The 24,119-nt window shown below is 37.5% G+C and overlaps 2 protein-coding genes across 3 annotated transcripts; one reads left to right on the forward strand and one right to left on the reverse strand.

The window, feature by feature from the left end:
• The first annotated feature begins 1,041 nt into the window (after positions 1 to 1,041).
• On the forward strand, positions 1,042 to 4,414 carry LOC306847895 (uncharacterized protein). The gene is made up of 2 exons (XM_079382124.1): positions 1,042 to 1,125; positions 3,062 to 4,414. The coding sequence occupies exon 2, from the start codon at positions 3,073 to 3,075 to the stop codon at positions 3,616 to 3,618; it is 546 nt and encodes a 181-aa protein (XP_079238250.1). The 5' UTR covers positions 1,042 to 1,125; positions 3,062 to 3,072; the 3' UTR covers positions 3,619 to 4,414.
• A 1,455-nt stretch (positions 4,415 to 5,869) lies between these two features.
• LOC306848602 (coiled-coil domain-containing protein 92-like) lies at positions 5,870 to 23,374 on the reverse strand. 2 transcript variants are annotated; one of them, XR_013782260.1, is made up of 5 exons: positions 23,204 to 23,364; positions 15,096 to 15,314; positions 13,358 to 13,399; positions 6,090 to 7,538; positions 5,887 to 5,934 (listed from the first exon to the last, which is right to left on the reverse strand). XR_013782260.1 is itself a non-coding variant. In XM_079383245.1 (4 exons), exons 2-4 carry the CDS (start codon positions 15,229 to 15,231, stop codon positions 6,661 to 6,663), a joined length of 1,056 nt encoding a protein of 351 aa, XP_079239371.1. In that variant the 5' UTR covers positions 15,232 to 15,314; positions 23,204 to 23,374; the 3' UTR covers positions 5,870 to 6,660. The 2 variants fall into 2 exon arrangements, 1 of the variants encoding a protein (XP_079239371.1); XM_079383245.1 differs by having other exon boundaries at positions 5,870 to 7,538; positions 23,204 to 23,374.
• Between the last annotated feature and the right edge of the window lie 745 nt (positions 23,375 to 24,119).

Raw genomic sequence — 24,119 nt, forward strand, 5'->3', positions numbered from 1 at the left:
TTAATCAAAAGTGGTGCATTTATAATGTTAAAAGATTTCTAATTCAAAGAAATGCTGTTCTTTTGACCTTTCGATTCATCAAAGGATGTTATGACAATCCACTGAGTATACACTAAGAATACAGTATGAACTACATCCAGTGTGCCCTGCAAGTAATGTACTACAAATCTAGTAAAAGACACATTTAGTTTGTATTACATCTAGAGTGAACATTGAACTAGGCCTATATAGCTAGATATATGTTTATAACATAACTTAATAGGTTATGCACACTAAGTATGTAGTATCAGTTTATGCAGAGGACTCTAAAAGTGTATAAGATCACTAATTAAAATATTTTGCATTCTCACAGTTCTGGATACAGTGGAGCCTTTTCAGTTATTAGCTATATCTAGCAGTTTTTTTATTTTATTTTTTTAACCTTTTGACTATCTTATCATTTTACCTTAGCATTAAATTTCAGAAAACTAACGCTGCTGTGTGGGTATTTCTAAACTTGACATCTTTTCCTAATTTTTCTATAATTTTTTCCTGTTTTGGAAACTCAGAAACAACACTTTTATTTTGGATTGCATTCACCTCTTCAGAAGTTTACCCAACTAAATAAGAACTTTTGCTTCTGAGAACTCCGGAAACGTGAAAAGTGTCCATTGTTTTTCGTTTACTGGCCAAGATTTTTATTTTCGCGCACAACCTACCAGCAAAGAAAATCACTGTATGAATGTCAGAACTATCAGTCTTCCACATGATTTGACTGCAGGTCGTCTCGTGGGTTACCTAAGCAGCATCTCTGAGCTCATGGAGAGATACAATCACCACATGACCGACCCCACAGTATGACCCTGGGCCTGAAGACGTTTGTCAAATCCATAGACCGTCTTAATCCTGTTGATGGATTAGAGCGATGTTCTGATCCTATGCTGGTGAGACGAGCCGACGTAGGTTCATTCACTCAACCAATCAGAGAATGAGCAGCAGTCAGTTAATGCCACTGTGTACGTGCACTTGTGTGAGTTCTGTCTCAAACTCTCATCCATTCAAGCGCAGCAGACGAGAGAGGAGGACAACACTTGGACAGTCATCCTGAACCTTCCAAAATAAATTTCATCCTCACACCAAGTCAATGTAAGTCAATGCATCCTCTTTTGGAGGAACAAAACTTTATTTTAACCAATTACTAATATTATTAGTAGTTCATTAATATTATTATTTTATTAATATCTCTAATACTGGACAATGTGTGATATTCTGTATAATGTTGCATTACTGTTTATTTCTGTTTTCTAAGGCTGTTGATGAAGAATTAATACTTGTATGAATATGAAGATAATGGCAGAAAATGGCATCTTTTCACTCAAATTCCAGTGCTGTTTACATTATTTTAGGGTCATCTTTCTGTGGTAAAGTTTACCTCATAATTGAATGACTTTAAGAATGAGCCTCACCTTTGTGTTGCATTTGAGTGAATGGTGCAGGGGTGAGAATATTCTTGAGACACCATTCTCAAGATGCCAGACTGGCGGCCTGGTTTCTGAAAAGATCATGTACTGCTCAATTCTATATCATAATATACATAGACATCTATGTATGGTACACTCTCAAGTTCAATACAGAACTTAGTTTATATATAAAATATAAATAAATTCTAAACACATGCATACAAATTTAAAATGTGTGTGTGTGTGTGTGTGTGTGTGTACTACCAGTGAAAATTTTGGAATTAACTTTTATGTTTTTGAAATAAATCTTTTTTTGCTCATCGAGGCTGCATTTATTTGATCAAAAATACATAACCTTAATATTGTGAAATATTATAATTTATTTTAAAGCTGGGGAAAAAAAAAGTTTTATATTTGAATTTATTTTAAAATGTAATTTATTCCTGTTATGCAAAGCTGAATTTTCAGTCTTCAGTGTCACATGATACTTCAGAAAGAATTATTTAATATATTGATTTGGTGCTCAAGAAACATTTCAATAAATTACATTTCAAAATATTTTAATATAGAAAACAATTCAGTAACACTTTAAAATAAGATTTTATTTGCTAACTATATTTAATTAACTAACATTTACAATGAGAAATAAATTGTTACAATATTTGTTAATCTTTGTTAACATTAATAAAAATACAACTGTTCATTGTTAGTCCATGTTAGCTCAGGTCTATTAAATAAGGTTAAGTCACAACTATTTTTTTAGTAATGTATTAGTAAATGTCGGAATCAACATTAACTAAGATTAGTAAATGCTTTAGAAGTATTTATCATTGTTAGTTTATTATGTAGTCAACTAATATTAACAAACGGAACCTTATTGTAAAGTGTTACCAATAGTTCTAGACACAGACGGATGGACAGACAGACAGACAGACAGACAGACAGACAGATAGACAGATAGATAGACAGATAGATAGACAGATAGATAGACAGACAGACAGACAGACAGATCGATCTCACACTGAAAACATCTAGTCACTGCATGGGCACTTTTGTTTTTTATGGCCTCTGAATAAAGACTTTTTAATTTGTTTTTCTTTCTCAAAGGACATTGTGTGCAGTCTTTAACACTTGTTTACTATGAAAAAAGAATGTTAACATATAAACAGATCTTAAAAGACCTGTTTTAAATACATCTTCAATAATTTTTCCCTTGTTTTAAAAACAGAATTGCCTCTCAAATGTATTAACCTTGTGCTTAAAATTAGCCAATAACCAACAGGGTTTAAAAAAAAGTGTTTTCTTTTTTTTCTTGCATGAATACATGATAAATAGGCTACTTTTTTCAGATAAGACCCTATTGACATTTTAGAAAATAAGACCGCTCTAATTTCTCTTTCTTGACATTATTGGCTTTCTCTATATCCTTCCTCCTGAGGCTGTGTCCACTAATCAGACAGATCTCATTGGGACCGACGAGTCAAAGACTGATTGTTTTTTTTTTAACTATGTTTAGCTCTTTGCTTACAGATGTAAGCAAATGTTTAGCTCACAGAGTTTGCATGCACAGCCTTTCTTACCAGACATGGATTCAGTCAACCTCTGACCTTGTGTTTTCACAGCATCTTCCGGCATGTTCTCCCAATATAAAATCTTCTGGTTGATGAACTGCCTGTTACTCCTGACGGTGATGTTTCCTGCGGTCCAGTCACGTCGGGGTGGGGGCTTTGGGCGTGGAGGAGGCCGAGGTGGAGGATGGGGCGGCAGCAGCTCCGGTCGTGCGGGCTGGGGAGGAGGTGGCGGCGGACATTACCGTGCCCCACCAGCCCACACCGGAGGCTCCTCGGGACACAGCACTGGGAAGGTAGCAGGGGCAGCCGCCGCTGGAGCTCTAGGGGGAATGCTGGTTGGACACGGCTTGAGCTCCTTGGCCCGACCTGGATATGGGTACGGGCACGGGTATGGAGGCTATGGAGGCTACGGTGCAGGATATGGCCACGGCCATGGGTACGGCCAAGGTCACGGACACGGGCATGGAGGTGAGCATTCAGGAGATCATGTTCACAATGATACCGATATGGATTATTACACAGATGCTGCCAGTTGTGGACCCATTTATAGCTGTGTGACAGTTTTTGGACTCGTGATGTCATTCTTTCTTGGGTACTTTCTGTCATAAGGGCCATTTATGGATCACCTGGCACGGGTCAATCTTGGGCACCTTCATGCGTCTGTCTCTTCTTTCAATACAAAAATAATCTAACAAAATAAAAATATGGAACATGGACTAAATGCTATTAAACAGTACTCCGTGCATGATCTCTGTCCAAGTTGTGTGTTAAACTGGCAGCAGAAAAACAAGGTTGCATTTGCTTGATTGGCAACTCTTTCCAATGTTTTTTTTGTCTCTAGAGAGTTATGATGAGCACATGCCTGAGTCAGAAGCCTGTACATTTTTTTTCCAGATTGCTGATTTTTATAAATGAATAATGTAGTTTTTTCATGATTTAGTTTATATGAATAATGGAATTTTGTATTATTTAAAATATATGATGAATGACAGGTAGTTTATTATCTAAAGAGATTTGCAGAGCATCATGTATATATATTTTTCCTTGATAATTATGCAAACGTGCATTGATTGTTCTCTACTGAGCCGTTTCAACCTTCTCAATGATTTAATCTGTTTGTTCCTGTAAATGTGCCATTTACGTCAGTGAACATTCAAAATAAAACAAGGCTTATGGTAAAATCACATTAAACCATAATAAGCTTGACGAAGTGTGTCGAGTCGAGAGCAAATCTTGTTAAAGAGCTCGGGCGCTCTCTACCTCACTTCCCCGAGCTCTTTAACAAGCAGCTGATTGTCTTAGACCAATAAGATTCCATTGCTTTCGCTTATACACCGTTCTAGATTTGTTTATCAGTATGTTTGTTTACTTTTGTACTGCTAATTTAAAATAAATTAACTTCATAAAATTCTTGACGTTTGTCATTTTTCATTCCATGTGAGTGAAAATATGGGTAAATGTGATTTGATTTAGTCAGGAATGGGAGAAATTGTGATTTTGGACTGCATTTTCAGATGTGGACATGAGGAGGAATTTTCTTCCCCAATATATTATAGTAGCTCCATCTTTTTTCATCTTAAACAATGAATAACACATCTTTGAAGCGATAGTTCACCCAAAAAAGAAAAAGTGAGTAATTAATGGCAGAATTATGTCATTTCAAAGCTGTAAGACCTTCGTTCATCTTTTAAACACAAATAAATTTATTTTTGATGAAATCCGAGAGCTTTCTGACCCTCCATAGACCGCAACGCAACTGACACATTCAAGGCCCGATGTAATGATGTAACGATTCGCTCAAATCACGATTCGATTCACAATTTTTTTTTAACAAAATCAGATTTAAGACCAATTATAAATTAAATGTGTCATTTTATTATTGCTTGGACAAAATGCTGCACATTTCTTTGTGAAATGTATAACACTATAATAATATACTAATATAGCACGTGCATATTTTTGCTCTTTTGTTGGTTTTGATTGCTTCTGTTGTCCTCATTTGTAAGTCGCTTTGGATAAAAAAAAATGTCTGCTAAATAACTAAATTTAAATATAATGTAAATGTAAACAACAAAACTAAATTGAAATTTTAAAACAAGTCCCAAATCAAATAAATAAGTAACACAAAAGACATCTCTTCATATAAACAAAATAACGCTTTGACTGTGCTCTTAGAGTCAACCACTGCATTTTAATCATGATCCAAACAAAGATGCTGCATACATGCAACATGAGCAATTTTTTATCTAAATTAGATTGTATAATTTTAAAATTTGAAGCAAAAACAGAACGGTTTGACTTCAGTTTTGTTCAACTATACATAAAAAACATATGCATGCAACAGAAACAGCAGATGAGTTGAATAAGACGCAGATTCGTCACTCTCTGCCAGCAGGTGGCTCTTTAAGCGTTTCCTTGGTTTGCGCTGTAAATAAAGCAGCGCTGCACTAACAAACTTTTATATGCATTATACAGAGGCAAGATGAAAAGAAAAAATACCATCTAAACTTTTCTAAAGACAGTAAGTTCCCTTCAGACATACATTCATATAAACTCCTACCACTAATTGAATCGCGATTTGTTTAGCATCATGTGACGATTTGAATCAAGTCACATATTTGAATCGATTTTCAACCGGCTCACGGTTAATCATTACATCCCTACCAGAAAGCTCTCGGACTTTATCAAAAATATCTTAATTTGTGTTCAGAAACGAACTGACGGTCTTACGGGTTTGAAACGAGGGTGAGTAATTAATGACAGAATCTTAATTTTTGGGTGAACTATCCCTTTAACTTATTTTTTATATGTAGAATGTTATTAATAAAAGCAAGTGAAACAAGATCATACACTGAAGTGACCTCTTTGAGACCTTTGATTTCTGTAGGTGTTTAATTAGGAGCAGCAGGATTGTTCACATTAGCCTGTAGATGAAAGGGGAAGGACAGTTGAAGGAGAGTGGAGATTCCAGTACTACTGCAGTGCTCATGAATAAATATGAGTAGATATGAATATGTATTAGAACATTAAATCAGCAGGCAATGACGAGATTTGGCAATATATGAGTGTGTGTTTGCACCTTGAGTCAAACGGAGCGGGACATCGATGACGAGAAGAAAGAAGATGCTGAAAGTCAAATAGGAAAGAAAAACAAACATTTGGCATGCTCACAGTTCTCCTTCCCAACCGAGGTGAGACAAAAATGTTATTCAAACGACCATGAACAAATGTCTTTTACATCTTTTTTTTTCATTTATACAGTGTTGCATAAAAAGCAGCAGGACATACAGAAGCTCTTGCTGCCATTCGTAGTCTCCATCTTTCCCTTTTAAACACATTCATATTCTCTCACACTCACAAAAACAGTCTTTGCCTAAATCTTGTTCACTCGCCAGTGTGTGTTGTTCAGCATTTGCCAGGGTTGTGCTGTGCTATTGGGTTTGTTAGTAGTTTAAATTTGTATTGTGTTTGTGTTCTGTTCATTTATTGACTAGGTTGTTGGTGATATGTTGTTGATTTGAGCATCTGTGTCCATGTTTGTGTGTGTTTTCACAGTCATAAAGATTTCTGCATATACTGCATTGGTCTTAATACGTCTATGTTTATATACTATCTGTTTTAGAATGTGTTAATGTGCGCATTTGTCAGTCTTAAACAGTTCTGTCTGCACCTGAGCGTTTGCGAACCACTTGCTCCCCATTGACCTGGTCCACGGCGAGGGTCTCCACTTCCGCCTGTTGACGGGCCGCACCTCCACCTGCTGAGGGCGAGCGGTGGATCCGATGCGCCACTCCTATATGCGCGTTAGCACGGGGATGGGGTCCCTCCCGCGCTGGACTATTCCTGGGACTTGGGGGTGCTGGGTTGTGGGAGGGGCTTGATGGTACAGGGGGTGTGGCCGAAGAAGCGATGGGCGGAATTACAGAGGGGCGTTCCCGCAGCATCGGCTGAGACTCTACAGGGGCTGCGGGCTCTCTGGCTTGCAGGAACGGAGTGGGATCTGGCATTGCATCTACCGAATCCCTCAGTACCACTCTGCGGCCATCTGTGGCGCCCAACCGATACAGCTCTGTGTATTCAGAGTGCAGCGGCTGCGAAAGACTTTTGCGCATGCGTCTGCGAGGGGTCTCGGGTTGCCGGACGTCTTTGTCGTTTCCCGATGCCGCAGGAGCGGGGGGAGGGGAGGGTTTGAAAGAGCCGACGGGGCTGACAGAGGGGCTTATACCCGCAGCTCCCCCGACAAGAAGGCGCTTTTTGGTAGCGTGGAGCTGGGAGGTGAGGTAGGCAATGGTGCTGGCTCTCTGTTCCAGCTCTCCAGACAGGACAGCCAACTTATGGCTCTTCAACTTCAGCTCATCCAGGTACTTCTTCTCTCGCTCACGGATGGTGTTCTCCAACACCGAGATCATGGCGTTCTTCTGCTCAAGATCCCGCAGGAGCTCCGTGTTCTCCTGCTCTTTAGCCTTCAGCTGAGCCTCCAGCTCCTCACAGCGCTGGTGCAGCTCTCTGCAACGAGCCTCACCATCATCTGAGAGAGAACAAGACGTTAGGTACAAATATTTCAAAGGATGCTACACACAAATATACATTTTATTCCAGGACTCCAGTCCTGGAGGGCCAGTGTCATGCTGAGTTTAGTCTCACGTAGTCAGACCTTCAGACCGATGGCAGAAAGTCTGGGAACTTTGGCCACTTGTAATGGCCAAGGACCACCCAAAAGGACATATGACTGACAGGTAAGGCAACCAATCACGTTTCGTTTTGTGCCGAATCATATTTAGGGGTGTGGAAGTGTCACAATAGCAGACCAGTGTGTAAAACTCTTGGACAAATTTCAGAGAGTCCATGCCGTGAAATTTATATATTTCATACTTTTAAACATCCAGCGTTTAGTTGATCCTGATAAGTGCTGTGTTTCCATTACCATTACTTACTTTTTACTTTTAGTCATTTAGCAGACGCTTTCATCTAAAAGTTAACACTCTGTAAATACTCTATACACACCCATTTAAGAAAATACAGAAATTAAATAAAATTGACAAATGCATACAACAACATTTCAATAGTAAACATATAAAGGAAAAAAATAAATAAAATAAAAATAAAAAGCGATACTTATATCCTAGGCCGGTGGAGTCGCACGGTAGAGTCGATGGTCTTTACACTAAGAGGGCTTCACACGAGGGCTGCCGTGGTATAATAACCTTTTTTATACCCATCTAACAAATCATTACTAGAATTCAGCTGAACCCACTTTCCTATTAATCACTAAAAATGGCCAAGCAAGTGCACACACTGACAAGATACGCGATACAGTATGAGACCAAACGCGATTTTTAAATAGATCAATTAGGCTCTATTTGTTAATGCATCAGGTACTATTACCAATAAACATTTGTTAGAGCATTTATTAATCTAGGTTTATCAACAGCTATTCATCTAGGTATTGTTTAATAAATAAAAAATCAACTAATTGTGACCCTGGCTGTTAAAACCCAGCTAAAGTCATTTTTTGGTGATTTACTGTTTTCCACATAATATCATACTTCATAAGGTAAAGAACATTCTGTGAAAATGTAACATTGGTATCTTTAAGAAGCATCGTCCTTCGGATGAGATGTTAAGCAGAGGTCCTGACTCTCTGTGGTCATTAAAAATCCAAGGATGTCCTTCGAAAAAGATTAGGGTGTTACCCCGGCATCCTGGCCAAATTTGCTCATTGGCCTCTGACCATCATGGCCTCCTAATCATCCCCATACACTGATTGGCTTCATCACTCTGTCTCCTCTCCACCAGTAAGCTGGTGTGTGGTGGGTGTTCTGGCGCACTATGGCTGCCGTCGCATTATCCAGGTGGATGCTGCACACTGGTGAATTTGAAACAATTTTGCAATATATATCTCACAAAAAAAAGTGTGCGTATGAGGTGTTTTTTTAGGCAATTCGAAAAAGGCCTGCAATGACAAAACTGCAATGGAAACCATTTTTTTCCCCCGCATTTACAGATCACCTGCAATACGTAAAAAAATCCCATGGACATTCTTTAAATGTACTATAACCTCCAAGAAACAGCTCATACGTGGCCGCTCTCAAGTATAAGGGGCTTTCCTTGTCATTAATACTTGTATAGTTAACCCCTTATTTACACTACACACGTCTGCAGACACATTACAATTCCAACACTGCCACTCTAGTCAATGCTTGCATTTCTACCAGCTGTGCCATGGCACATAGGCATCCCGGAAGCAGCTATATGCGCTGCTGTGCTAAAGATACATGCATACATGTCCTTCGATTAAAATTAATAGTTAGTGCGGTGGCTGTGATATACGTAAACCTAACAGCATCCGTCGCCATGACTTATCGCGAGAGGAAAAAATAAGTTTTAGTCAAATAACATTAGATATAGATATAATATAAATAATAGATTTTATCAACATTTATAAAAAAGTTTTGCACAAATGTAATGGAAACACACCTAATGTCACAGTTTTAAGTCAACATGACAGCTTCCTTCTTCCATGAGGGGGTCTGGTGGCATGACATCTTTGTTTCTAGGAGGGATGTTGTTTCCAATTTTGTGTGCCATATGCATCAGACATTCGGCCAACAATCTGTGGACGTGACATCTGAGGCGGAGACTATACTGAGTTTAGCTCGAACTCAAACCAAACACACCCAAATAAACTTATAAAGTGTTCAGAATTACTTGAAAGTTGCAGATGGGTGTGATTAAATTGGGATTGGACTAATGTCTGCAGGACACTGGCCCTCCAGGACTGGAGTTGAAGAATCTTTCACTCTTATCGTCATTTGTTGTCAGCAATTTAAGATTCATAGTCTCCAGTGCTATTTGTGTGCCACATGAGTTAATGCCTATGCAAAGTGTTTTTTAATTGATCACTTGTGAGTAATGATGATTATGCTTCCTTAGAAGGCACAAGGCAGCTGTCTATCTAGGAAGAGAAGCATTTCACTAGGTTTTGGAATAAAGCTATTGATAAGTCCAATGTCTGAAATAATATGTTTACTTAAAGACATTCTGCAAACTGACTAAAACATTAGCCTGCAGAGGGCAGCAGTGAACTGTGAATACACATCAATAAACCAATTACCCCTGCATAACTAATGGATATGAAACATCAAACCTTTTCCTATACAGGAACAATAAGATCTGATGTTAAGCTTTTGACAAACAGCATTTGTTGTATTATGGGAACAGCTCGTTTAGCTTAGCTCTGCATTATTGATTAGCTTAGATATTATTGATCTTCATAAATTTAGCTGGATAAACATATTGTGATTGCATGGATAAAATCACCACATCATTAAAAAAAATGTACATGGGTTATGTTGGTCTTATAAATGTCTAAGATTGTTAAAGACATGCATTTAGCAGCCAAATAGAGTGGGGCTGAGACGGGCACCTCAGAGAGAGACTCCACAGACTCATAAGGAGGGGGAGTGAAGGGCAGACACACAGAGACAGAGATCCTATCTCCTGTTACACTGCTAATGGATGTGAAGGTTGGGGGAATAGCAATGTCCCTCTTTATTGACCTTCAGCTTTGCAACAGCCTAAACAATGGCAGGCAAGGGAAGATTTGTCTCTCTCTCTCTCTCTCTCAATTTCTTGCTTTCTCTCGGTTTTAATTTATCATGAATCACTGGCATGACAAAATACAAAAAGTAAATATTTGCAACTGCCAAAGCAAAAAAATAAAAAGAAAGAAAGAACAGTATAGAGAATCAGAAATTTCTCAAATGATTTAGCAAATAAAAATAAAAAATCAGAAAATTGCATACAATTAATCAGAAAAATGCTGCAAATTTAAAGCTGCAGTCCATAAATTTTGCCTCTTTGTCGCCATCTCTGTTGGAAAACCTGGAATTATAGCTTTTTGCGGAATTATCTTCCGTGAGTGGTGAAGGCACGGCACGGCTTAAGCGCGGATGAATCTAATGTTTTGAAGAGTATGTGTGGCAGTCAGTCACCACACCGGATATTTGTGGATATTTACTGTACTTCGCAATCACAGATTCTAGCCTACGTCTTGGAATATATGACACAAATAAGAATTTTCACCATATAGTCTGCCACGTTTGTTCTGACCAACTGAGGAAAACATTACAATAAATCTCGCTACCAATGGTGATTAAATATAACGATCGTTCAGCTCATATCACATTAAACCGTGCAAATTATTATTATTGTTATACTTTATTCTCAAATTATTAATGTTAACAACATCAGCATTGCGTGACTATGAGTATAGTGTGTATTAGCATGTAGATTTCAATTTCTGTACAGTCTAATCTAATTGTCATGCCATTCGAATTTCATATTAAGAAATTCTTTTAACCCAAAAAGCAAACTATGCTCCCTTCGAACTGGTTTTCTTTAAAATACAAATGTTGTGTAATCCCAGGCTATCTGTAATCAGAAGCATATTTAAAACTGGAATATAACTGAATTTCATTCACGTGTTTCATAAACACATAACCCTTTCTGGATTACAATCCGCCACGAAAATGATACATTTAATTATTTTAGCTGCTGTGAGAAAAGGCTACAAACGATCTGGCACCTGCAGCATCCTCGCATGCGATAGCCTTGTAGCCAGGACAACTTCTTTATGTTTACAGACGTGACGTAATGACGCAGCAGCATGCTCGAATTTCCGCAAAAACCTACCCGTACCACTCAAATGAGAAAATATTATTATAAGCTAACCGTTGTGAATCGAGCTAAAGTAAGGCGATAGTTTTGAACACTGGCTGGTTATGTACTTGCTCAAATATTGATTTCGGGTCATTTTTAACCAAAAAAAGTTACAGACTGCAGCTTTAAATTAGTGCAAACAAATAAAGTGAAACAACTTAGACAAACTGGCATATAAAAGTAGCATTAACAACAAAACCAAACAAACAAATAAATAACTAAAATAAAATAAAATGTCCTTTAATGTCAGATTCACATATTGAAGTTATCCGGCACACTTCAGATAATGAGGGTCTCAGTTCTGTGTGATCTCTCTAATAGTTATTAAAATAAACATGCAGAATGAGCTCATTAATCTCTATTATTATGTGATGGATGGATTAAGAATGATGCTTGATCTTTGAAATGAGAGGAACATGTGATTCTCATAAGTCTCTCATGTCATTTGTGAATGTCATTCCACATAAAACCAAGTGTTTTGATGTATGGAGGTGGTGCTGGTCTGGAATATCATGGCTATTGTTAGGAACATGAGCGTGGGGGTGTAGTCAGCAGGTTGCAGATGATGCATTAGCCGTTTGCATTAGTGCTGTATTAGCGTAGTCATTCATAATCTCATTTCCTGTGCTAGACACGAATCTGGCTCACATCAGCCACAGGCGCAAACACAGCAGCCTGTCCCACCATACAGACACTAAACAAATGTGAAACTAATTCATTATACACAGCTCTCTGGAATAACTTGATTCTGACTCGTCAGCTGCAGAAATACAATCTGCAGATTAATCATATTAATATAAAAATACTGTAATATTGTTACAGTGTTTGTCATGGTGTTCTTTCTGTTATTTTATTATTTTATTTTATTAAATTTTTTTGTTTGCCATTTTTGTGAGATAATAATATTTAATAATAATTTCAACTCCAAAATCAATATTTCATGTATTTATTTGTTGTACTTGTAATAAAGAGGATAATGTACAGTCTTTATCATGTAAAACACTCTCAAAGTCTCAACGCCTTCAGTGTTTTGCCTGGAAACTGCATGTCTTTGGGAACTGTGTTGAGCATTCAGATGCCTAAATGATTTATCAGTGCACTGTGTGTTTGTGTGAAGACTGAAAGGCCAACATATATTAAACAGAGTGAAACTGAAAGGCAGAGAGAGGAAAATGGCAGTCCCAGAGGGTCTATGTGTGTGTGTGTGTGTGTGTGTGTGTGTGTGCGCACTTGCTAGGTGGGTCGCTGGTTGCCAGGCTACAAGGCACGACCATTCTCTTTCTTTGCGGGAAACAAAAAAGTCTTATTTACAACCTGCTACAAAGAGGGAGTAATACAGTGGCAGATAAATAAAGAGACTGCCAGACAAAACAAGAAACTAAAAATAAACATGAACAGCATTTCTGGATGTTTCCATTTGGCCTTCCTCCTGCTGTCTGCATGTCCATCTGTCTGTGCGTCTACCAGGCTGTTAAGAGATTTCTTTTAACAGGTGAACGTGTGGATGATAAGCACTTTGACAGCATCACCTGACACACACACGCACACTCACACAGCCCCCTTGCATAAGTATTTTGTTCTGAATGTGAATGCAGCCACATGTAAAGCGTGCGTGAGAAATCTTACCGCCTGGATCAAAACTCCGCATTGTCAGCTCATATGTCAGGTCTGTGAAACAAAAGAGAGGACAGAAGGAGTGGACAGGACGACAAAGGGAGGGGTGTGAGAGAGAGAGAGATCAAATGTTAGGTTGGCAGCACCGAGCATCACACTACCTTAAATGACAACAGTTGAAGATCACATGACACAAGACATCACCTGAAACAGGAGGAGATCAAGAGAGAGCAAAAACAGAGAAACAGTAACAAAAGAGAGAGTCAACCAAGGATAAAAGAGCATGTGGGAGTCAGTGGGACAATACAAACAACATGAAACTTCAAATTCTGTAGTTTACGGAGTTTTGTTTTGTGCTTCAATATACAACAAAAGTATTTCATGCTGTTTTTAGTTATTTTGTTTTGCCTTTACTTTGCATTTTTGCTTGGCTGTTTTGTAGTTTTGTTTTTACTTTACTGTTTTGCTTTGATATTTTTGTTTGTTTTCTTTTGTGGTTTTGCTTTGGTGATTTGTTTTGTTTTACTTTGCTGTTTGGCTGTGATGTTTTGTTTTGTGCTTTGATTTGTGCAATAATGAATCACGCACACAATAATAGCATTACAATTTCATGTTTACGAAAAAAAAAAAAATTAAGCATTAAGGCCTTTTCACACTGAACGCAAATTCTGTTCTCAGATACCAATGATAAGAACTCAGCATCCTCTTCTCTCTTAGAATACTCTTCTTCGGTGGCTCTTGCCTTTTTGTGCAACAGCAGCTGCTCCGGGCATGTGATCTTAGCTCAAATCTAATTGGATGGCCTGTTACATCGTGGAGCGACGGGGGAAAAAAACAACGCCGTGAATGATCGCACCTAATGTGAATAGTCCCACAGGGATCTATTGTTTCGATTCAAAAGCGTCATCGAGCCAAATGTTTTAAAATTATTAAGCATACAAAGAGTGCATGTCTGCCTATTATAGAATCAAAATCAACTATAGATCACAATGGGAAGTTATTGCAAGCACTCGATAAAGGTTTAAAGTGGGTTTTAAGCAAAAACATTAATAATTACATAAATTTTCATATTTGGCTTCATGCTAATTGTACTTCTATTTATATTTTAAGATGTTTTCTTGAAAGCAGAACCAAACTTTATTTATCTTAATTTAATGCTGAATATTGGCGCCACCTAGCATGCAGGCGTGAATTAGCAAAGGCAATCAATGTGTTCATTTTTGATCTAGACATTTAATATGATGCCACCACAAGTGACCTCAAGATGTCAACATCATTGAACTGATAGACGTCATGCCCAGGATTTGGCGCCCACTTCACGAGGGCACTTGTGTGGGTGAGTTCAAATCCGGCTCGAGTCACATCCCAATCCCATCCTCCCCTATCCGTCCTCTCATTTCCAGTCAATTTTTAATCATCCTCTGAATTAAAGTGGCAAAAATACAAAAATAAAATAAAAACAACACTAGATTAACTAAACAAAATAATAGTAAATGCACTATAAACTGGCAATAATTTTTCTTCATTGCTCAGCAAAAATATTTTACATAAGTAATTATAATAGGAATTTGAGCCATTAAATAAATGCAACACTTCATTTTTAATGAGTATAGTGCTTCATTTACTGTAGACATTTTACAAATAAATAATTGAATAATGTATGCGTTTATGGATTCTTGCTTAGTGCAGTTTTGCTGTAAGTGGAAGTCACTATATGATGCTCAGTGTATTGGCATGTGTGTGTGTGTACCTGTGCAATGCTGTTGTAGGCGGCGGATCTCAGCATGTAGGCCTTTCAATGTGTTTGCATGGTCTTGTTGCAGGAACAGCAGGTTTTTTTGTGCGCTGTGCAGTTGATTCTCCAAGGTCACACTCACCGAGGCCATGTTGATGATGGTACGCGGTCACACTCACATGAACTCACATAAACTCACTCACTCACACCTGCACACACACTAGCCCAGGAGACCTGTAAACACAAGAAAAGAAAATACTGGTCAGATATATAGAATATTCAATCATATTAGTCAATTACATATTAGTCAATTACACACTTAGCTCCAAGGTTATTGGAGGACGTTTTACAAGAAATTACTATTTCAGTCTTTCTACTTCTAAAGTTATCGGTTAATTTAATGTGTTACTTGCTGTTTCTTTATTGTAATTATTTGTGACATTTACTAGCAATTTCTTAATGAAAATTGTTTCTGCATCAAATATGTTTTTAGTGCAGCTAGCCGATTATAAAATTCTATACTATTTTTAAAATTAAGTATTAAAATAATTTAAATAATAATTTTAATAATTTTAAATAAATAACAATAACATTCTTATTTTATATACTAAAAAATACTAAAAAATAAAACACCACAAACTATTTTTTGAGATAAAATATGAGATTTTCTAAAGCAGTGTTACTACATTATTACTGATTATGATGGAAAATGTAATGAGTATATATAACTGTTATGAATAATACTGATAAGAAAAAGATCTAATAACCACAAACTAATACAGTCTACAGTAAATTCCATCATCAAGCACAACAGAAGTCAAATATTATTCTTGCATGAAACACACAATATTTGACACACAAAAAGCACCTCAAATTTCTTCTTATCTAAAAAAGAATTTGACTGCAGTCACATTTTTGCAGACAAAAGTGTATTATTTCAAGATATCTTAGGACATCTAATTCAGATCTGACAGGTACTGTAATAGGGACATTTTCTGAGTGTCATTCCATTAAAAAATATGACTTACAGCATCTTTAATTAAACGTCTTCTAAGACAGCAACATCAGGATATCTGCTACTCTGCAATTCACAGAGTACATCACAAAATACATCTTTAAAGTAATTCAACATAACACCAAAATCACTCTTCCTACAGGCACGTGACAATTCACCAGCGAAATATAGATGTGACTGTTTGTGTAATCAGGACAAGCTTCTATAAAACTGTACATGTGAAGTCAGTGCTGGACAAAACTGCACTCACACGAGATGTTTACTATGGAGTCACAGCCACATAGTGAGGTCAGGAGACTGTCATACAGTACTTACAAAAACAAAAACACATTACTGCAATTAAATAGTTTACTTCGGATATCACTATCCCTTCCCAGAATCATCGTCCCTCTGTCTGAGAAGACTATATTTATCTAATGACAGGATAATGGTTTGACATTACGTAATGCGTTTCAGATGAGGCAGAGAAGCGAGGGAGAGTCTGTAGATACTGTTTGTGGGAGTATTGATTTAAGGGGGTGAACGCTGGGCTGGTTTCCACTGCTCAAGGATCATCCCCCATCCCAAAGCGCTCTTAAAGAGGTCATATCATACATTTCATAATTTTATTTTTTTTCCCTTGATGTTTTCTGATCCACTTAAAATTTAAGTAGGGTTGGGTGATATATTGAATATTCATGGTATATCGCAATGATCGTGCAGGTGAATGAAATTAAGCAATGTTGTAATTATCAATGATATAGTATGCTTTTTTAAGCCATTAATTTTCTGTGATTATCTTTGATCCTTTCTTGTCACACAAGTATGGAAGTGTTGAAATATATTGTAATAGCATCATTTAGAGTAAAAACAGTATTTGATTGATTAAGTTTGATTAATTTCAATGAACTGGTTCAAATGATTGATTTCAAGTTCTGCCTCAGTCTATTTGTGTCATCACTCTAACGTGTTCACATGAATCTTTATATTGCATTTTTCATATATTAAAATGTATAATTAGCAATATAAAATATGCAGTATGCACACAACTGTTCAAAAGTGTTGGGGGGTCAGATTATTAAAAAAAACATTTTAAGAAATTAATATTAGACTTTTACAGTATTACAAAACATTTATCTACAAATAAATGCTGTTATTTTTTAACTTTATTACGTCAAAATCCTGAAAAATGTATCACGGTTTCCACAAAAACATTAAGCAGCACAACTGTTTTCAACACTGACAATACAACATGAGCTCAGTGAGCATAAGAGTTTTTATTCAATAGATCAATCTTATAGCGATACTAGGGCTGCACGATAAATCGCATGTGATTGTCATGCACATCTCGTCAGTAAAGCCGGTTCTGTGATTAGTAGTAAATCTCCATCACATGCTTTCAGATGGAGCGGCATTTAATACACAGAGCCGTAGTTCGCAGACAAGCTACGCAATATCGCGTTCATAATCGAATGCGATTCATCTGCTATTATGAACGCGATATTGTGTAGTGTGTATTAAATGCTGCTCCATCTGAAAGCATGTGATGGAGATTTACTACTAATCACAGAACCGGCTTTACTGACGAGATGCGAATGACAGTCAAATGCGATTTATCGTGCAGCCCTATACCGATCCCAGACTTTTGAATGGTAGCATACATTACATAAATACTGGTTTTTATTACTTTATTTATATAATGGTGCATATATATGGAAGACTAGACTAAATGTCCATTATCCTTGCACTCATTTAGCAAAAAACTGTGCTGAAGTATATCAAAAACATGCCTTGATTATTTTTAATCATGTTTGCTGTTATGACTAAGGCTTTCATGCAAATCCTCTGGTCATGCAGTTTTGATGAGTAACTTAGTTTAAATACAGGATATTTTAAGATGGGCAGTTTTGAGTTCTGAAAGTTGATCTCTTGTCTCTAATTTCAAAAATCAAGGAAAATTCAATTGTTGTCAAATGTCCCTTTTATAAGCACTTTGGCCCAGCCTAATATATCATATTCCAGCTACAAATATACTCACTTGTGGGATAATGTATTAATCTAACACCAAGTTTATTTTTTTTTCTGCTTCTACTAGAAGATAAAAGAAAGTGTCCCCATCATGACTTCTTAAGAAAGGCTTTGATTTAGTAAACGGGTCCTCGTAAAGCCCCGTGTAGTTTAAATTATTAACAGAGAACTTAGGCAAACTCTCTCCTCTGGGTGCACTTCCTCCTATCATGATAATGCAACACAATAAAACTGACAAATCCAGCCATTCAGAAAGACAGGAAAAAGGAGAAACACAAGACATAAGAGAACGTCTTGCGGGTGTGTTGAAGGTCTGCATTGCTATTCATACTTCACATTCATTCTGCTATATGATGAAAAATTAGCTACCTGCTCTCATGCAGAAAAACGTGATGCTACAAAATGTGAAAAATGTTACTGCGGGAGCAGTGAAATAAACAGTAGTGGTGTAGAAGTGCTGCAACTATCAAATAATAATGTCTTGAATTGTGAAAGTTTGAATTTTAGGTTAAAAAATTACATTTAAAATCTAGGGATTATGGTCAGTGTAAGCATTAGAAAAAAATGCATTCCTATTGGTTGCGTTAAAAATCGATAAATCATTATATAGACTTTTAGACTTTATAGGAGAAAATCAATCACTTTTAGCAACTCTCTGTGGACATTTCATCTGGACACTGCTGTGATTTATGGCAACTTATTTCAGGCTTGCAAAAACATGCATGGTCACGTTTTTTTCACAAGTTCAAGTTGAAAACGAGAAAAAGGAGCAGCCAAAAATGGTAGTGTGGTTGATCAGAAGACAGGAGCAGATGCCTTAAACACACTCTCGCTCTGACAGACTAACCCCAGCCCTCCACAAGACAGACACAACAATAGAATGGGAAAAGCAGCACACTATATTCGCTCTAAAGTCTAAAAGGGAAAACAAAAACACTGTGGGTTTCTGAAAACAAAACATATATTTGAACACAGACGGTGTGGCTAAAAAGAGGGTAAGAGATGTTTGAGGAAGACTATGAGTCGGTGGAACTCATGAAAAGCCTATGAGCATGAATGAGTAATGCCAGGCTGTGCTCACTCTGGGTGCGGCACAGAGAAGACAGTCAGTAGACTCTGCCCCGCTCTTTTAATAAGTCACTTGTTGTCGGCCATCCTCATGTGTCCTCTCTCTTTTTCTTGCCATCTCCATTTCTCCTCATTCATACAGCGTATCACGCAATAAAGATGCAAATGTGAAGATTTACAGAAACAAAGAAACAATAAATTTGTTATTTATCACTATTACTATTTTGGGCCAGATTTACTAAACCGGGCAAATTAGCGTTAGAGAGCAATTCCATAAAAGCGCAGATGGGAGGGGAAAATTCTGCGGGTGATTTACTGACACTGCGCACATTAAAGAACACAGACACAACATCTCATTTCCATAATGACCAGCGCAATCTACCAAGAGCAGCACAAATTAGCACCGGCTTTAAGACATGCTTTTTTGGGTGTTAAATAATGACACAAATACCGATGAATTGACGAGCGCAAATCTTAGTAAACTGTGTTGCGTGATTCATTTGAGTACTCTCCTCCCAGAAATTTACAGATGGAAAGGGAAACTCCTACAAATGCATACTCAATATGAATTGCAAATATAACTGTGTCCATGCCTTTTCAGCGCTAATTTCCCACTGCATGTCTTTAGTAAATCCTAACATTATTTTTTACACCAAATGAGGGTTTGCACTGGCGCAAGCTAGTATATAAAGGAAATAAAACTGTCACATAGGTGTAATTTCAAACAATGATTCCCCATTTGTTCTGTTTATGATAAAATATATTCATATTAAAAAAAGAAAAAGAAATACACCTACAACAGATATATATCTTTGAACTTAATCCGACTACTAATTCTACTTCCTTAAATGCAAATTACGATTCCCATTTGCTACCTCAACGCACATCCTGACAGAAACACAGTAAAACTCCATATGGCTTATACAGTACACACATCCCGAATCATTTTTTCAACCATGTTGTAGGTGGACACCAACACAATCCACTTGTAACATCAGTTGGGTGTCATTAATAGCGTATCTGATCTCACTTTCACAGCACAACGCACACACACTTTTCACACAGTAAGAATGACTTTGCCTCGGTCAAACCTGCTGTGCTTAAAAAGATTTTAAAAAGTGTTTGGTTATGCTCAAGACGGCAGCTACATAACAAAGGACACTGACAGATGACCTCCATTACTTAATGACCGAAAGGAGGAGACTACGAGGCTCTGTGGAGCAGGCAAAAACTATGAATAATGAAAAGTGTGGAATATAAGGAGTTTGTATGCCTACTATGAGCAATACCCATATTAAGGTACAACTGCGAGTGATGATGTCATCTATAGTAAATCACGAGCACTTCCTGAAACAAGAGAGCTTCCCAGCAGCCACCATGACATCATAACAACATCATACTGTATAATGAGGTTTTAACATTTGGTTTTGCGTCAATAAAAACAGCACTTGAGCTGCATGAACTCCACAAGATTGTGTAAAACCTGATAATCATGTTCCCCAGCATGTGAGATAATCTGTACATTGAGACACATGATCACAAATTTATTTATTTGATTAGTGGCCAAGAATTAGTGCAGCACCTGACATATTTGTTATTTATTTTACATTAGATGTCTTCGTTTACTTTGTTTTTTCACATTCTGCTTATTTTCAGCTTTAAATTAGACTTTGAATTCCAGATGTAGAAGGACTTTTATTGAACCCAGGCTCATTAGAAAAATGTGCCTTTGCCGACATTTCTGTGAAATGATATTACATTACTTCTTCCATGTTTTGCAAGACTTTAGAAAGTGAAATGTCCAGTGAGTGGCACTAAAACAGTGTTATCTGAACAGATCAACGTGTATCTGGCAATGTTTTATTACGTTGATTGTTGTGTGTATTGCACCAGCTCGGATATGAAATGTCCGGTAAGTTGCACAAAAAGGTTGATGTCTATCCACCTTATTTTTCCTGTAAGAGAAGGAAAAACGATGCATTAAGAGTCGGGGGATGAAAACTTTTTGAATTTGAAAATTTGGGTAAAATTGACTTATTTTGTCTTCTGGGAAACATGTAACTATTTTCTGTAGCCTCAGAAGGGCAGTACTAATTGAAAATACATAGTATAATCTCTTATTTTGGTAAAATAATTAACATTTTGCAAATTCTGAAGGGGGATGTAAACGTTTGACCTCAACTGTACACACCAGTTTACAGTGCAAACAGTTTTACTGTTTACTGCACGTTGTTACTCTTCTAGTTGTTTCCCTACCGTGGGTAATGAACCAGAAGTCTTGCCCATAGACTTACTTCCACACTGAAGAATAAGGTGGATGGTGTTTGAAAATTTGTAGATATCTTAGCACGCAGCCATCCTATTTGTCATTTACTGCACACTATCTAGTCTGTAAGTTCACACAATATTTCAAAGGATAACCCTAGTAATAACCAAATCATAACACAATTATTTATAGGTTGATGAGGCATCAAGTGAGCATTGGAAACAAAGTGCACCCCATCACCATCTGTATCCCGCATCCATCTGCTTACCGTAAATTAACCGTTAAATCATAGGTGCTGGGAGCATTGACCATCCTTCAGAAGTGATATTCCATGGCATATGTGAAGACTCACTCCCTCACCCCTCCTTTAGGAGCCATTTATGGACTGGTAGACATTTTAGAGTGCTGATGCTGACATTTGCTCTGATATGACTGATGCTGGTCCCTACAGTCAGAGGGTGAGGCCTCCCCCGCCCCGCTCCACATGAGACAAAAGAATCCCCCTGACATTAGTACTCAACTCTGTTGTTCTTTCCCCCATACTATCTCTCACACTCTCCCTTAACAGCTCTCTTTCTTGCCCTCCAAATTCTCTCTCCTTCTCTTGCATTAATAATCAATGAGCTGCAGCTTTAGAGGAGACTCTAAACACGGTTATATCCTAGTCCTGATAGTCACGTCACACACACACACACACACACACACACATCCAATATGCAGTGCTTCAGTATATAGTCACATCCACTACACACTCCTGCATGATGTAAGCCAGTATGATGACATATTATGCAGGGCACAAAAACAGCATCAGGTTAATAGCAACTGATTATCGATTATAATTAGAAACGTCACTGCTTTTCGGTTCTATATTGGTTCTATAACCACTTATTAAATAAATGAACAATACAAAAAAGACAATACAAAAATCATGATTAATAAAATGTGGGACTTTCATGGCAGCATTTGATTGGCCAGTGCACATCAACACATGCACGTGAGAATGGCTGGGGATGAGCAGGATCATAAACAGCACCTGCATTGCGGACAGCGCAACAATCAACAAACCACCAATCTAAACCTTTATATAATTAAGTTACACCAGAAGACATTTACAAGCTCAGAGACACAAGAGGATGTGTTGCGTTTTTACTGTGAACAATCCAGAAACAACAGCACGTGTCCAAAACAATACTGCATATGATCTTCTAGATAAAATGAACATATTTTCAAATAACTGATTTGAAACTTATAAATCTTAACACATCAATAAAACAAAAATCACTAAAATAATCGATTATGACTTAAAAGCAGTTGATTTTCTAAATATTGTATAAGCATGATAAATAAACAGAAATGATCTAAAACTCATTTCGCACAGATCTCGTGACATCCAAAACAATCAGCCAGAATGTGTCAATGTCAAAAATGTTTTCAATGACATCTACATGGCACCCATCTTCACAATCGTCTCTAGTTACTGTCATAATAATCAGCCACCTGCTAATGATCGCATCCGTCCGAAAATACGCAACAAGGAGTAAACAATAACAACCTACATCAATGCAAGTGCTAAACTGCGTACTTAAAATATACGAGGCAGTATTGTTTTCTAACCCATACAGTGCAGTAGGCTTTCTTTGGAAACATCGCTTGTTTGTTTCAGTCAGCGGCTCGAGCAGGAGCATGAGCAGGTGCAGCCGAGATGCGACCCGCCCCTGAGCGCGCTTCACACCGGGAGCGAAGCGCAAAGAAGCGGCCGACACCTACCGGATGGACGGGCTGAGATTAGTGTGTGTCTGATGGTAGAGATGGGGTCGCTTCTGCTGTTTGCGGGCTGTTGAGAGGAGAGATTTGCTGGGTTTCGTCTCCTCGCTAGAGCAGAGAGAGAGAGAGAGAGGGCTGTGTCTGGCATCTCCCGGAGATACAACACTAAATAAAGCGGTGCATGCCGGGATACTGAGGAAAACGCGCGCGCGCACTTCTGAAGGGCCTCTGGCGCAGGTGAAACGCAAGTCACTCTGTTTTCGTCTTAATGTTAGTGCCAAGTTATCTGTTTGATAGTTGCAGTGATATATGGCAATTTAAAGTCGATTGCGAGTTAATTATTTCAACCGAAATGTAACGTTAGACTATTTGACGCAAAGCGTCATCACTATAGAAACATGATGACGTTAGCGTGCGCTTGTCTGCTAGAAGTCATTATGACTATAGAAATTAAAGTTAAAATAGTCCTTAATATATCAACTGTATCACATATGAATCTTATTTCTGTTCTAGCCTATTCATCAGACAAACCCAACTCTAGTTCAGTTTCCAGGCAGCCCTTTTAGTTATTGAGCAAATCAAAGAAAAAAGAAAAAGACAGGAAGACTTCTTCTTCTTCTTCTTCTTCTTCATTTTGCTTTATGAGCTAACAATATTTTTAACAAGAGGGTTGACAGTCGGTGTGATGCTTTTTTATTTATTCTAATTTCTTTTTGAACTGATAAAATTAATTGCAGTCTTGGAACAAAAGCATCTACCAAATGTAATTATATTTATATCTTTATAGCTAATGTTTTCAGTTAGAAATGAAAAAAATTGTCACACAGTTGACAGAGTGAAAAGAGACACCAGATCAACTGTTAGACTTTTAGTCATTTTCAGAAGACATAGCAACACAAAATAGTTGGCAAATTAAACA

This window comes from Barbus barbus (genome assembly GCF_936440315.1).
Source record: "Barbus barbus genome assembly, chromosome: 28".
NCBI classification, from domain to species: Eukaryota; Metazoa; Chordata; class Actinopteri; order Cypriniformes; family Cyprinidae; genus Barbus; species Barbus barbus.